Source organism: Acipenser ruthenus, chromosome 1 (assembly GCF_902713425.1).
Source record: "Acipenser ruthenus chromosome 1, fAciRut3.2 maternal haplotype, whole genome shotgun sequence".
Classification (NCBI taxonomy): Eukaryota; Metazoa; Chordata; class Actinopteri; order Acipenseriformes; family Acipenseridae; genus Acipenser; species Acipenser ruthenus.
In genome coordinates this window covers 48,536,947-48,553,221 of record NC_081189.1, presented here as the reverse complement: position 1 = coordinate 48,553,221, position 16,275 = coordinate 48,536,947, and the positions used below count along the sequence as shown (strand labels likewise).

At 38.9% G+C, this 16,275-nt stretch overlaps 1 protein-coding gene across 4 annotated transcripts in view; it reads left to right on the top strand.

Moving 5' to 3' along the window:
* The window catches only part of pax5 (paired box 5), a 158,544-nt gene that overhangs the window by 136,953 nt on the left and 5,316 nt on the right, over positions 1–16,275 (top strand). For 3 of the 4 annotated variants that reach the window (XM_034035849.3, XM_034035847.3, XM_034035848.3), the window contains exons 9-10: positions 6,426–6,512; positions 10,353–10,439. In XM_034035849.3, the coding sequence (XP_033891740.1) occupies positions 6,426–6,512; positions 10,353–10,439 (174 nt within the window). The remainder of the gene's footprint in view (positions 1–6,425; positions 6,513–10,352; positions 10,440–16,275) is intronic. The other variant, XM_059025908.1, reaches the window with a different exon arrangement.

Below are 16,275 nucleotides of genomic sequence, written 5' to 3'. Positions count from 1 at the left end.
TCTTGAGAAGAATATCCCTTGCTCTGCTAAGATATTATTACTGAATGATGACTCATCCCTCGATCTATCATTGCAGCAGAAACAGCTCTGGTTGGCTGGTCTCCCAGCAGCTAAAAAATGATTCCCTCCCCTACCGTCAATGGACCCTAGTCTTTCTGGATATAATTTATATGGAACTTTCTACTGCTCGGGTCCATGGCGCTGGGGAGAGGACTGTACAGGCTTGGAGATCGGCTGCAGACTCCATTAGATCCTTGATTAATCTTTTTTCAGTTTTATCTGACTGATATTAGTTAGGGAGGGCCTTTGTGGGGGGTGTTTTTTTGTGGGGGGTGGTTTGGGTGGGAGGGAGGGGGGGTGAAAATGTAAAATTTTGGGAATTATTGTATTGTATTTAAACTGATATGCTTTTGTATTTTCCCCAATAAACATTTGATCAAAAAAAAGAAGTGAGTGGTTTGCACATGTCCAGTGTGTATCTGGGTGTTGTAAGGGTGGTGAGTTCAAAATAAAGATATCATTCAGTTTGTGCTATCTTTCCATGAATGGTACACTGTCACACAATCTACATAATCTTGTCAACAGTAAAAAAAATAAACAATATATTGTAATACTGTATTCCTCATATAATGTTGGAAAGTTGGCTGTTGTTTATTTCATGTCATGTGTTCACAACACCAGCTCCTTCTCTCCAAACTTTTATTTTTGATGGCTTGATGTTGCTTGTCTTCCAGTACACTCAATCAAGAGCTTCAATTACCTTAAAAAATAGGACAAAATAATACAAATAAAAACTGTATCCCACCAAATTATTTTTTAATACAGTGCCTTGCGAAAGTATTCGGCCCCCTTGAACTTTGCGACCTTTTGCCACATTTCAGGCTTCAAACATAAAGATATGAAACTGTAATTTTTTGTGAAGAATCAACAACAAGTGGGACACAATCATGAAGTGGAACGAAATTTATTGGATATTTCAAACTTTTTTAACAAATAAAAAACTGAAAAATTGGGCGTGCAAAATTATTCAGCCCCTTTACTTTCAGTGCAGCAAACTCTCTCCAGAAGTTCAGTGAGGATCTCTGAATGATCCAATGTTGACCTAAATCACTAATGATGATAAATAGAATCCACCTGTGTGTAATCAAGTCTCCGTATAAATGCACCTGCACTGTGATAGTCTCAGAGGTCCGTTTAAAGCGCAGAGAGCATCATGAAGAACAAGGAACACACCAGGCAGGTCCGAGATACTGTTGTGGAGAAGTTTAAAGCCGGATTTGGATACAAAAAGATTTCCCAAGCTTTAAACATCCCAAGGAGCACTGTGCAAGCGATAATATTGAAATGGAAGGAGTATCAGACCACTGCAAATCTACCAAGACCTGGCCGTCCCTCTAAACTTTCAGCTCACAAGGAGAAGACTGATCAGAGATGCAGCCAAGAGGCCCATGATCACTCTGGATGAACTGCAGAGATCTACAGCTGAGGTGGGAGACTCTGTCCATAGGACAACAATCAGTCGTATACTGCACAAATCTGGCCTTTATGGAAGAGTGGCAAGAAGAAAGCCATTTCTTAAAGATATCCATAAAAAGTGTCGTTTACAGTTTGCCACAAGCCACCTGGGAGACACACCAAACATGTGGAAGAAGGTGCTCTGGTCAGATGAAACCAAAATCGAACTTTTTGGCAACAATGCAAAACGTTATGTTTGGTTTAAAAGCAACACAGCTCATCACCCTGAACACACCATCCCCACTGTCAAACATGGTGGTGGCAGCATCATGGTTTGGGCCTGCTTTTCTTCAGCAGGGACAGGGAAGATGGTTAAAATTGATGGGAAGATGGATGGAGCCAAATACAGGACCATTCTGGAAGAAAACCTGATGGAGTCTGCAAAACACCTGAGACTGGGACGGAGATTTGTCTTCCAACAAGACAATGATCCAAAACATAAAGCAAAATCTACAATGGAATGGTTCACAAATAAACATATCCAGGTGTTAGAATGGCCAAGTCAAAGTCCAGACCTGAATCCAATCGAGAATCTGTGGAAAGAACTGAAAACTGCTGTTCACAAATGCTCTCCATCCAACCTCACTGAGCTCGAGCTGTTTTGCAAGGAGGAATGGGCAAAAATTTCAGTCTCTCGATGTGCAAAACTGATAGAGACATACCCCAAGCGACTTACAGCTGTAATCACAGCAAAAGGTGGCGCTACAAAGTATTAACTTAAGGGGGCTGAATAATTTTGCACGCCCAATTTTTCAGTTTTTTATTTGTTAAAAAAGTTTGAAATATCCAATAAATTTCGTTCCACTTCATGATTGTGTCCCACTTGTTGTTGATTCTTCACAAAAAAATACAGTTTCATATCTTTATGTTTGAAGCCTGAAATGTGGCAAAAGGTTGCAAAGTTCAAGGGGGCCGAATACTTTCGCAAGGCACTGTACATAGCAAACTGGACAATCATTCTCCTCCCTGCATTAGCCCTTTTCACACACTCCAATACCTTTTACTAACTTTGAAATGTATTTGAAGACACAGAACTATAGAGCAGTCCTCTTGTTTGTGTTGGTCCATTCAAGACTCACAGTACCCCTGCAGAGTAAACTTATTCTCCTGTCTATCTGTTTCGCTAAAGCAGGATGTTATCTTTTCAGCTGAATTCTAACTGGAAAATAACGTTCTGTCTCATGAAAATAAAGCATGAAGTACGATTACATAGAAGGGTTAGGGTTATCATGGAGTGTTATTATATAGAAGGGTTTGGATTAGGGTTAGCATGGAGTGCTATTATATAGAAGGGTTAGGGTTAGCATGGAGTACTATTATATAGAGAAGGGTTAGGGTTAGCATGGAGTGCTATTATATAGAAGGACCGAGTCTAACACAGAGGAAATGGCTGATTGATGCTGTTATACCTTCAGAGACATTCAAAATGATGGGGATATATTAGAAATTAGGTTTAACTACACATTCATAAGGGGAGCAGAGGAAATGGCACTGCATTTATGGTAAGGAAATGGATTTTAAAGCCCTAATTCACATCAGTACATATAAAAATCCACCTGTCTATAAACATGTTTAGATTGTTCCTTGAGTGGTCTTTATACTTTTGGTTAGACTGTACTCTGTTTAGAAATGTTTCTCAACTCCTACACTAAAATACTAGGGGAATGCGCTATGTGTATTTGTACTTTGTATTGGAATGGAATTTTCAATTAATTCCATCAAGATATGGTATTAGCTTTAGTGTTGAGTTGTGGTAATTGTATTATTTATTAATTTATAATGAATCAGACAAGTCTACTTTTATAATTATTTGAATTACACGGTTTATTGATTGAAAGAGTATTCTTAACAGATGATTATAGTCAGTACATGATTACATTTGATTACATTCATTGGTTATTTGTCTAGTTAAATAATGGTAGTCACCTAAGCAGTCAAAATAGTAATTAATAGTAATTTAGCGGCTACAATATGTGTTTAGCTATTGCTTCTTTGTATCTACCTAAAAAACACATGCAAAAACGCACATGATTTACCATGCCAAGACCGTCTCTCACTTAGACTTTAATGTCTGCAAGTTTAAAAATGTATATCAGTATCGAATACTGTATCACAATTTTGGTTCTTAGCTTGGAATTAACTACAGTATTTGGAATTAGAACTTCACTTTCATATGGTTACCAAAATATTCCAGTTTCACTAGTGATAAGCACATTTAAATAATTTTTAAATGATTATTTACAAGCACTGACAATTTAATGTCTTGTGGTGTTAATCCATTCCATTGGGCACCCATTATTATTAGAGGTTGCAGTCAACAAGTGACAGTGGTCAGCACTTATCTCACATCAAACTACTTGGGTTGTAAGGAGTTACAGTGCCTTGCGAAAGTATTCGGCCCCCTTGAACTTTGCGACCTTTTGCCACATTTCAGGCTTCAAACATAAAGATATGAAACTGTAATTTTTTGTGAAGAATCAACAACAAGTGGGACACAATCATGAAATGGAACGAAATTTATTGGATATTTCAAACTTTTTTAACAAATAAAAAACTGAAAAATTGGGCGTGCAAAATTATTCAGCCCCTTTACTTTCAGTGCAGCAAACTCTCTCCAGAAGTTCAGTGAGGATCTCTGAATGATCCAATGTTGACCTAAATGACTAATGGTGATAAATAGAATCCACCTGTGTGTAATCAAGTCTCCGTATAAATGCACCTGCACTGTGATAGTCTCAGAGGTCCGTTTAAAGCGCAGAGAGCATCATGAAGAACAAGGAACACACCAGGCAGATCCGAGATACTGTTGTGGAGAAGTTTAAAGCCGGATTTGGATACAAAAAGATTTCCCAAGCTTTAAACATCCCAAGGAGCACTGTGCAAGCGATAATATTGAAATGGAAGGAGTATCAGACCACTGCAAATCTACCAAGACCTGGCCGTCCCTCTAAACTTTCAGCTCATACAAGGAGAAGACTGATCAGAGATGCAGCCAAGAGGCCCATGATCACTCTGGATGAACTGCAGAGATCTACAGCTGAGGTGGGAGACTCTGTCCATAGGACAACAATCAGTCGTATACTGCACAAATCTGGCCTTTATGGAAGAGTGGCAAGAAGAAAGCCATTTCTTAAAGATATCCATAAAAAGTGTCGTTTACAGTTTGCCACAAGCCACCTGGGAGACACACCAAACATGTGGAAGAAGGTGCTCTGGTCAGATGAAACCAAAATCGAACTTTTTGGCAACAATGCAAAACGTTATGTTTGGCGTAAAAGCAACACAGCTCATCACCCTGAACACACCATCCCCACTGTCAAACATGGTGGTGGCAGCATCATGGTTTGGGCCTGCTTTTCTTCAGCAGGGACAGGGAAGTTGGTTAAAATTGATGGGAAGATGGATGGAGCCAAATACAGGACCATTCTGGAAGAAAACCTGATGAAGTCTGCAAAAGACCTGAGACTGGGACGGAGATTTGTCTTCCAACAAGACAATGATCCAAAACATAAAGCAAAATCTACAATGGAATGGTTCACAAATAAACATATCCAGGTGTTAGAATGGCCAAGTCAAAGTCCAGACTTACAGCTGTAATCGCAGCAAAAGGTGGCGCTACAAAGTATTAACTTAAGGGGGCTGAATAATTTTGCACGCCCAATTTTTCAGTTTTTTATTTGTTAAAAAAGTTTGAAATATCCAATAAATTTCGTTCCACTTCATGATTGTGTCCCACTTGTTGTTGATTCTTCACAAAAAATTACAGTTTCATATCTTTATGTTTGAAGCCTGAAATGTGGCAAAAGGTCGCAAAGTTCAAGGGGGCCGAATACTTTCGCAAGGCACTGTATCTTTGAGGAGCTTAAGGATTGCTTCCCATTGATCTTCTAAAGTAGTTTTCTTTGTTTGTTTCCACCCACACCCACACACCCCCCATCCTATGCCATGTGGCACAGTTTTCCTCTCCTGTGTTCACTATGGCTGATGTACCTTCAGGGGGATCCGTGGACCGGGAGGGCGCTACACGGTTCTGTCACTCAGCTGATTCTGCCTCCAGTGTTTGCTCTCAGCCCTCCTGACTGGTCTGTGCTGCAGGAAGCTGACACCCAGAGCACTCAGGCAGAGCAAACAGAGACGTGGAATCTTGAGCCTGTCAGCCACTGGACCATTCCCATGAGAGAGGGAGGAAGGATAGGGGAGGGAATGACAGGGAGGGACGGAGACCACAACAGGGTGAAAAAATAGTGACTTTTTACATAAAAGCTTGATGTAGTGACCCATACAATTTTAAGACAGTTTTTGTGTTTAAGAAGACCTTATTAGCCCACACTGGAAGCTCTGAAGGTGATGTTTCCTGTAACATGATAACTGTGAAATAAAAACAAGAATTTGTTGTTTTACTTACTGATTTATTCCACAGCTAGGGTACCGTTAACAGTATAACCTCTTACTGCTGCAATTTTTCAAAGGCGAATATAAACAAAAATCAACAAAATGTGCTTTCTGAAAAAAAAAAGAGTGCATAAAAGGCTGAATTATGAAGGATATAAATATATATTTTAGTTTAGAATTCATAGTAAAAGGAAATTTATTAAAAATCAACAGCTTGATATGGAGAACTGTACCGGCTGTCCACTGCTTTTCTGGAATGGTTTCCTGGTTGCTGGATTAATTGGAGAGTCATTTTATCACATCAAGAACATTTATTGCCCATGAATCCACTAATGAGGGAAATGTTTTGTAAGAATTGCCTGTTTCTATAAAATTTTACTTTCACAGATTGTGGTTTTTAAGTTTGAGAAGCCTAGATAATTGTTCTGCATTCACAGTAAGATTTGTAAATTAAGATTTGTTTAATTTCCACTGTGATTGGTGGAATAACTTTTCTCCCCTCTTTAATCTCATTTCAGGGAGTGACTTTTCCGGAAGCCCATATTCACATCCCCAGTATTCTGCGTACAATGAATCCTGGAGATTTCCGAATCCAGGCTTGCTGGGTAAGTGTAACCCCCCTCATTGTTCCTAAAGATTGACTGTCTTCATGTCAAATCTTACTATTTGCTTGCAGTGTCACTGTCGTGTGTTCATGTGCATCATCTGTGAGTGTGAGTGAGTGAGGGAGAGAGAGAGAGAGGATTTCCCATTGGACCAAAGCCAAGATAGGCAAGCTTATCCTGTTGAGAATCAGACTACCCATGTTTTATCTTCTTGCTGGCAGGATTGCCCTGTATGAAAACAAACGGCAGAAGAGATGCACTATTGTTGGTCAATCTGTTCGGGGCTGTTGACCAGACAAAATTTACCAAAAATTTACCAACCAAGTAGCCACTATTGTAGCCATGTTTTTCAGTGAGTGTTGGTTTGTTTATTTATTTATTTTTTTCGTTTTATTTTTACTGTAGGAGTTGGACAATTCAGGTGCATGTTTGTTTCTCTTTGAGAAATATTGCCAGCAGTTTTAGCCAAAGTATATGATAACAAGTAATACTTTATAACACTATGTAACACAATTTTTGTTCCTGGGTAGTAAGTGTTATTTCCTAATTCCTTATGCATCAAAAGTATAGAAAATGGCTATTATTCCCCACAAACTTTGCTTTTGTGACCAGGACAATGATGTTTTGAAATTTACCTATTTCCAATGAGAAAACGGGCGAATTTGTGTCTTTTTGTTCACATAAAGTCAGAAAAAAACAACATATGAATCCAAATTAACATGTATTTATACTAAAGTAATACAAAAATGACTACAAAAGATTTAGAAGTGAGTAGTTTTTCGAGATTTACGATTATACTGTAAATCACTTTCACGAATCAGCCCCCAAATGTAGTCTCCCATCATGTTCTCGTTATACTGTCCTTGGTAGCGGCGTTCAAAGTCCAGTATATCCTGGTGAAAGCGCTCGCCTTGCTCCTCCGAGTACGCTTCCATGTTCTCCTTGAATTTATCAAGATGAGCATCAAGGATATGGACTTTGAGGGACATCCTACAGCCCATTGTGCCGTAGTTCTTCACCAGAGTCTCAACCAGCTCCACATAGTTTTCAGCCTTGTGATTGCCCAGGAAGCCCCGAACCACTGCGACAAAGCTGTTCCAAGCCGCTTTCTCCTTACTAATGAGCTTCTTGGGGAATTCATTGCACTCCAGGATCTTCTTTATCTGTGGTCCGACGAAGACACCGGCTTTGACCTTTGCCTCAGACAGCTTAGGGAAGAAGTCTTGAAGGTACTTGAAGGCTGCCGACTCCTTATCTAGAGCTCTGACAAATTGTTTCATAAGGCCCAATTTGATGTGCAGTGGTGGCATCAGCACCTTCCGGGGGTCCACCAGTGGCTCCCACTTGACGTTGTTCCTCCCCACAGAGAACTCGGTCCGCTGTGGCCAGTCCCGCCTGTGGTAGTGCGCCTTGGTGTCCCTGCTGTCCCAAAGGCAAAGATAGCAGGGAAACTTGGTAAAACCACCATTTTGAAGTCTCCTATGACCTCCCAGCCGTACTCATCATACTTCAAGGCGTCCAGTAAGGTCTTGATGCTGTTGTAATCCTCTTTGAGGTGCACCGAGTGAGCCAGGGGAAGAGATGGGTACTTGTTACCATTATGGAGCAGCACGGCTTTGAGGGTCCTGGGTGAGCTGTCAATGAAGAGGCGCCACTCATTCTGGTTACAGGCGATTCCGATTGCCTCGAACAGACTGGTCACATTGTGGCAGAAGCAGAGCCCATCTTGACGGGTGAAGAAGCTGGAAAAAGGTTGGTGACGCTTCCTCTGATCTGCGACTTGCACACTTTCATCCAACAAGTTCCACTGCTTGAGCCTAGACGTCAAAAGCTCGGCATTGGACTTGGTGAGACCAAGATCTCTAATCAAGTCGTTGAGGTCTTTTTGGTTGGGGTAGTATGGGTTTCTCTCCTCAGCTCCACCTCTGAAATTGTCATCTGGATCTACAACGTCTTCCTCGCTCTCTGACTTGCTGCTCTCTTCTAAAGACGGCTGCTCTCTCTCCGGAGGAGTGGGTACGGGGAGCTCATGGCAGTGTGGCACCGGGGCGATGGGTGAAGGAAGGTCCGGATACGTGATAGCAGGTGCATTCTTGCCAGTCCGACGTTTGGAAGGGTCCACCATGCAGAAGTAGCAGTTGCTTGAGTGGTCAGTAGGTTCCTGCCAAATTCTTGGGATAGCGAACTTCATGGCTCTCTTTTCCCCTCTGTACCATCCTACAAAAATACATTTATTTCACCTATGACTAATGTGTAAGAGATTCTCGCAACATTTTTCATATATGATATATTTTTTCAATAACATTGAAAATTGTAAAACATTTTAAAATTAAAAACTTTTACAATTTTAAAAATTAACAAATTTTATAACATAAAATTCCGAGCAATAATTGTCCATCTTACCTTCTAGAGTTTTTTTGCAGTGCTCCCAGGTGAAATGAGGTGCCCAGGGTTTGTCTTGATCCCCGACAGGCATGCCAAAATATGCCTTGTAGGCCTCACACATCTTAGCAGATGCTTCCACGGAGTACTTTTTCGCTCTTGTCTTGATAAATTGGCCGCAGACATAGCAAAATGCGTCTGCCGGATGCTTGCAGCCTCTTGATGCCATCTCAGAAAAATGCAGATATGTATCCACTGGAACTAAACTGAACTGGTGGGCTTAAGGCCCCTGTATTTATACTACTATTTATATTACTGGAAAGTTCTAGAAGTTACTCCAAGTTTACTCAGCACTGAATCTATCTGGAATGTTCTGGAAAATAGGTAAATTTCAAAATATCACTGTCCTGGTCACAAAAGCAGAGTTTGTGGGGAATAATAGCCATTTTCTATACTTTTGAGGCATAAGCAATTAGGAAATAACACTTACTACCCAGGAACAAAAAAAAAAAAAATAATTGTTATACCCTCTGAATTTGCATAATAAACATGAACATTTTGTATTATTTGTATGGGTTCTTAATCATCATGGATATTTGTCATATTTAATAGTTTCCGGCATGTTTCACCATTAATTTCTTCCGTACTAAAACAGTGAATTTGTTAAAGAATTGCAATGAAAAATATCTGACAAACTCACTTTTTAAATGCACCCAAATGCACCTCTAATGAACATGTTTAGACTGGCCTCATAAGAGAAATTCCACTTTGCCCAGGCTTGCTCATAGACTGTCCCAAAGGATTGATGGTTTTCCCTCTTATGAAAAACTACTGATTCAAACAATAGTAGGTTGCAGCCTGTAGTCTTACAGGTGCACTATAATTTCAGTGGATCAGATCTTTGGTTTGGTTTGTTTCATATGGTAGGGGACCTTATGAAGCATACAGATTAACATTTGAAACCCATTTTTCTACTTTATTTTTTCTTTTAGTGTTCACTGGCACTGATTGTTGTGGGAAAGTTTTTCACACTCTTCAGTTTAAATGTCCACAGAACAGCACTTTCAGGGAAATGCTTTCGGCCAAAGAACCTCCTCTGCTCTGTGCTGAACAATTTATTGTTCAGCAACCATACCAGCCTCTCTCATTGTAAAAATGCTCTTCCTCTAGCCCAAAACAGTGCCCATAACCAGTAGTGTATTTCACTGGCAAACATTTCACGCTGTATCTCACAGTATATAAATGGCACATTCATAATAAAAAATCAGGAATTGTACAGAGGTAAAAAGTGTTAGAAAGTACACAGGAGAATGACACAACGTTAAATTTGTTGACCTGTAAAAACAGCAGTGGGGTTAACTAAATTGCTGTAACCTACTGGTATTGACTTCAATTGTGTGTACTCAAAAACATCTTCAGAGACCACGTGGTTATCCACTAGTGTTCTTTACTCCTCAGTGTTCCAGCAAGACTATGGTGCGCGACTTGGTACAGAAATTGGATGCACATCGCGATTTTTTCCTGGCCAGTCGGGCCAGATACAAGGTATGTTGAAGTAGCCCGATGTGAAAATTACTGGCCTCAGTCTGTCGTTAATGTTTGACCCCCTGTATTGCTTATCTACAGTAATGTGCAAATGTGCTGCCTTAGCTTGATGAAGGTAAAGGTCCTGATAGTGGAATATCCATGTACAATCCATTTGTAAATTATTAAAAGAGGTCACTAGTTCTGTGGAGTTGAAGTCTTTGTTCCAGCAGAGGGAGGTTCTTACACTTGGTAGTACAGGAAACATTATTTCTGCAGCACAGACCTCATGGAAGCTCAATGTAGCTGTGAAAAAAGATTTCAGAAATGAAATCTTCAGTTCCATAAAGATCAGAGGAGGCATGACAAGATGAAGAAAATGACATTTTAAACATTAGCCAGCATTTCATTAAAACAATATTAGGATGATTAAGATACAGAACACAACTCTTTGTTTGTCAATAAAACCAGAATATTGAATACCGAAATGCCTAGCCTCTCAAGTTAATTATTACATTGTATTGTGACACACTCATTTAGTGCTTCAAGAAAAAATAAAAAAATAAAAAAACACTATCAGTACCACATTGTTTATAGCCTGATCTGCAATAACACAGGGCAACCAAATGCTGCTTTTAAATATTTGGTAAGTTTTCCATTTTACTGTTTAACATACTGTTGAACATGTCATTGTTCCCTAGCTGGTTATTGGAAATTGGAACACACCTTATTTGTAAAAATCCAGTACAGGTTTACAGCCACAGCATTATTTACTAGGCAACAGCTCATTGTCTGTAGACTTGCATTGGGAAATAGACTGATTGTTTTATAACCAGCACACCCAGCTCTGAACAGCTGAAAATTGTGCTGGTCATTGCTAAACAGTATAGTGCTGGACACTAAGCTAGGTCGGGGATGTAAAACACTTAAATACACTTTGATTTGAATGCTCATGAAAGGGAAGGACAATAGCAGAGGTTACAGTCAGGAAAGATTCCCCTAAACACTGTGAATTAACCTCAATTTGGACCTGATGATTGAGGCTGTATTTTTTCACTGTTATTACAGATTTCATGATTTCCATGAAATGTACCCGTTGCCTTGTAATATGTAGTTCCCCATGAACATTCCTATTTATGAAATAATATTGTAAATATGCATATTTTTTTCACTTAAAAATAAATACAGATAAAGTTTGTCTTATTGACACACTACCTGTTACACTGCATTTAGGAACCAGTCGGTTTAGTTTGCTTCCGGTAAATTATTGCACACACTGCATAGAGCTGTACGATTTCTTTAAAATGTCTTCAACGAAAAAGACACCAGCCTCATCAAAGATTGGAAATATTTCTGCTAAAGATTGGTCTGTCCAGTACAAGAAAGGGACATTTCACGCGTCTGTTATTTTTACATTTATTTTTGTTTTTATTTTGTCTGATAATTCACTGATGGTGCAAATAGAATGTCTTTAAAAGGTGGGTATACAAAACTAAATATTCTACAATTTAGCATTTACTGTTTTTCAGGTAAGCATTTAAATATTTTGGAACATTTGTTGTGTAATAACTGTGATGAGTTTTGAAAGTGACAACTCTTTTTTTCTGCTTTGATAAAGATTTAATCTTGAAATACCTATTTATAGACATTGAAATGCTATGAAATAAGCCATTTTTTACTGTGAAAAAAAGCATTTTGGATGACTTGCTAATCAGGCCTGGACACCCAAAATAATTTTACTTGTGGCCTGAACCAAAGTTTAACCCATACCTCAAGAGATGAAATGCTTGAAAGGCATGTTCAGCTGGTGAATTAGACTGCTTCACCACCTGGCCCCATTGAGAAAGAAGTAAACCTTGAAGCTGCAATCCTATACACTTCCATGAATAGTAAAACCATCTTTCCCCAGTCCTGCCACAGAGAACATGTGTTAGCAACTAGAGACTGAAACGTAGATCTTTTGAACTGAGTTATTAAAGAGAAGAAGCCCTCTCTGTAGGTTACATCGACTAATGAAGAAAAACGAGTCAGTTGCAGGCAGCTAGGTTGTAATAAGCCTTTCATCATTTCAGCTCATCACATTTTAACTTAAGGCAATGATCAAGATGAATTCATTTTTATTAGAATGTTCCTATTCAGTGCGATCGTTTAATTTGGCCTGACAGAACCTGAGTTTGCTACAGCGAGTGATTACATCACTGCACTTATGAGACAAGTTGTGTCTATGTGTTCTTGTCTTTAATTTCCTGGTAAGAAATATTTTTTTAAGGGCAAACTTATCCTTTGTGCGATAAAAAAAAATATCAGTTGCAGTAGAGGTACAGAAGTCTAGCATATAGGGCCATAGGCCAAAACAGAGTTTCAGGCATTGGTACAGGCTGAGATTTGTTTTTATTTTACCAGATATCCTTTCAAAATTACGTTGATAAAATCTTAAATGGGATACTACCCTATGTGCTACATTTATTGCTGCAGTGAAACATTTACCCCATAAAAAATATAATTAAAAAAAAATAAATAAATGTTTATGTTTCCAAACTTTTGTTAGTTATTGCAAATGTTTAACAACTAATAAACTTAGAATATTAAAAACGTGTATGTGACTGTGGCAAAGTGGTTAACAGTGTGCAGGTGCAAGTGATCAATAATCAGACTAACAACAATAATCCAGGTGCAATGGTGGTTTATTTTTAAATCCAATGACCTGGTGGCAAACAGCAGTAAACAATGATAAGCAATACAGTGGTGTGTATTGCTTTATTTATAATCCAATGGTTGGCCCTGAAATAATAACAGTCCCATTTTAATTCACCCTCATGTAACACATACACAAACACAAACACCAGTCCACAGTGCGTGCTCTAGTGCTCGCAGTAAATAACAATACAACAGTATTTCAATCTCTGTCACAGTGACCCTCCATTGTTTCTCAATAGCATTGTAATTTTAAGGTTATTCAAGGTTATGTCCAAACTGGTTATAAAGATTGGTATAGTAGTTTGACTATGATTTATGCATATTTATATACAGTACATTAGGTTTTCTGTTCATGAATTATTAGTAAGTTAAGGTATATAGGCATTTTAAAATAAATACACTATAGAATTATTAATTATGTAAAAACCACTGGTTAACCTCTAGTAAGGTCTTAAGTGACTAGAGATCAATAACTCTTTTGTATTTTGAATAGGGGTAGTGTCAATAGTACATTTGTCAGGAAAGAAATAATGCATTGCTGTCAGAAATGTACATACACCAAACTTTAGCCTACCATTAACCATTAGTTTGCAATATGTACTACTAATTTTTGGTTCAACACCTGTACTTGGAAATGTTTGGATACACATGTAAGATATGTTGATAGATTGACAAATAGACAGATAGCTTAGAGTCCATTACATAGCTCCATGTGACCTTTATGGTTCAGTAAATTTCGGTCATTATTGGACCTCTTTCTGTTTCTCTACTAAAGAAATAAACCATTTGTTATTTAGTGTGGAAAGAACATGTCAGCAAATAGCGCAAATATTAAACGCAAGCTTATTATGACAGGGGACAGCTGCTGATCTGTGGCACACGAGGGAATAATGTCCGACTGGCAGGGAGAGAACACTTTATGCTTGGAGTAGAATTGGGCATGGAATACATATCCTGATTTTGGCCTATAGTTGGTGTAAAAGTCTAAATAGTGACATGAAGTGGGTGGTCTTATGCCGTAGTGAACTAATTACAAAAACACAACACCATTCTAACAATCATCAGTAACACAATGTAGCATTCATAACACTTTTCAAAAACATTATTTATAAATACTCAAATGCACAACATTATGTTGGTTTCAAAGTGTGTATGTGTTCAGTAGTTAAACAGTTTTATGTTTGCTGCATGTGATCAATTCAAATAAAGCATTATGATCCAATTGATATTATCTGTAGCTTTTTTCTTTAGCATTGTGCTGGAAACCTGGGAAGGTAATGTAGCTTAAACGTTAGTTTTATGGATAAAAACCTCATAACTGGGATTTAAAATTTGAGAGCAAATATTAGGCCTATAATATAATATAGAATGTGGTGTATGTGATGGTTTATTTTTATTTTTAGGCATTATAATGTTTGACTTAAACAAACAAAGTATGCATGACTGAATGAATGTCACCATCGTGCAAATCACATTTTGTCTGAGTTATGACAGTGTGTGGTAAGTCAAGACATTTAGTTTTTTGCTGTACTTGTTTCCTCAGAATATGAACTAAACTATGCATGAAATGTTTACTTCTGAGTCAGGTTACCATATATAGTTAGTTTCCTATGTGCAAAAGGTTCACATTGAGATTTAGGAAGCTAACAAAACTCAGTTAGTTTGCCAATGGTACCGAGACTTGGTACAGTTTGTTTCCCAAGCGGACTTTGTTGTTCACACTTCACACTGAACGTACCAAACCAAACCCTCTAAACGGACCCAGTGTGAACGCAGCCTTAGTTTCTTAAAAACTGGACAAGTCAGTACTATGAAAAAAAGTCCCACCTACATTTAGTCTAAATTTTGTAAAGTAAAACACAGCAAATATAACAGGGCGGAGGCTGGATGTGAACCAGCAACCCCACACTCCTCAAGCGAGCATCTTAAACACTACGCAAGAGAGCCGGACTGGTCTGCTTTCATGGTTAAACTATGAGAACCATATGTAATGCATATCCATTAATCCATTGTGTATCCGCCTGTCACATATCCGCCCTAACCATTTATCCGCCATGATCAAGCTCTTCAGCAAAGTCAATCACATGTACAGCACTAATGCAAAATGGCTACAGGAAAGCAAAAGCGAGTTGTGCTTACAATTTAAAGTTTTAGTTTTTGTCATAAACCAATGCATTTTGCTACTGTGTAAATTACCTGACAATAATGTAAGAGTATAAAGCACTGTGGCAAGGCAGTTTTTGTGTAAATGTATATATATAAATAGTGTGTATTTATTGTAATTAATTAATTAAGTACCTGACACCCCTGGGAGAGCCTCCCTGCTGTGTGTGATTACCAGGTGTGGAATCTAATCATCAGGTAGGTGTGTTCCAGCGGGGTGTCAGGTATAAAAAAGTTCCATTTATTCACCTCAGGGCTGCTGCAAAACCAAAGCCAACTGGGCTAGAGAAGCTGAAATCCACCGACGTGTGTGTGTGTGTGTGTGTGTGTGCGCGTGTGCGTGTGCATGAGTGTGTGTGTGTGTGTGCATGTGAGTGTGTGTGTGTGCGTGTGTGTGCGTGCGTGTGTGCATGTGGGTGTGTGTGTGTGTGTGTGTGTGTGTGTGCGTGCGTGCGTGTGAGAGAGAGAGAACCAACTGAAGAATGAGTAAGCAAGTCAGAACCGCTGATAGCCGAGCGAGTAGCCAGATTTAGTTTATGTTTGAACAGAGAAGATTAGCTCAGAGATTGTAGATACCACCAAAGTTGTATACACTGTGTGTATGTACTCCGTGCACTGCCATTGCCGGTAATGTCACTTGAGCTGTTCAGTGTGTTGATATGTAAATAAATCCTGTTTACATCTCCCGCCTGTCATTCAGCAGCGAATGCACGCACGCACCCACACAGCAGACAACTACCCTGTCACAAGCATTAATACCCTATATCTTTCTAAACAAGGGATTTAGGGGAGCTGCCTAATAAAAGCTGAATCTCATAACAATAACTGTGTATATATAGTAATTGTTACAGCTGTGTATAATGGTATTTAAAACAGGATTACTTTATCTGCCTTTTTACATATCCGCCCTTACTCTGGTCCCACTGCAGTCGGATACGCGACGGATTACTGGTACTTTATTATACCTTTATTCTGCAAAAGGTTTAGGGCTGTACCT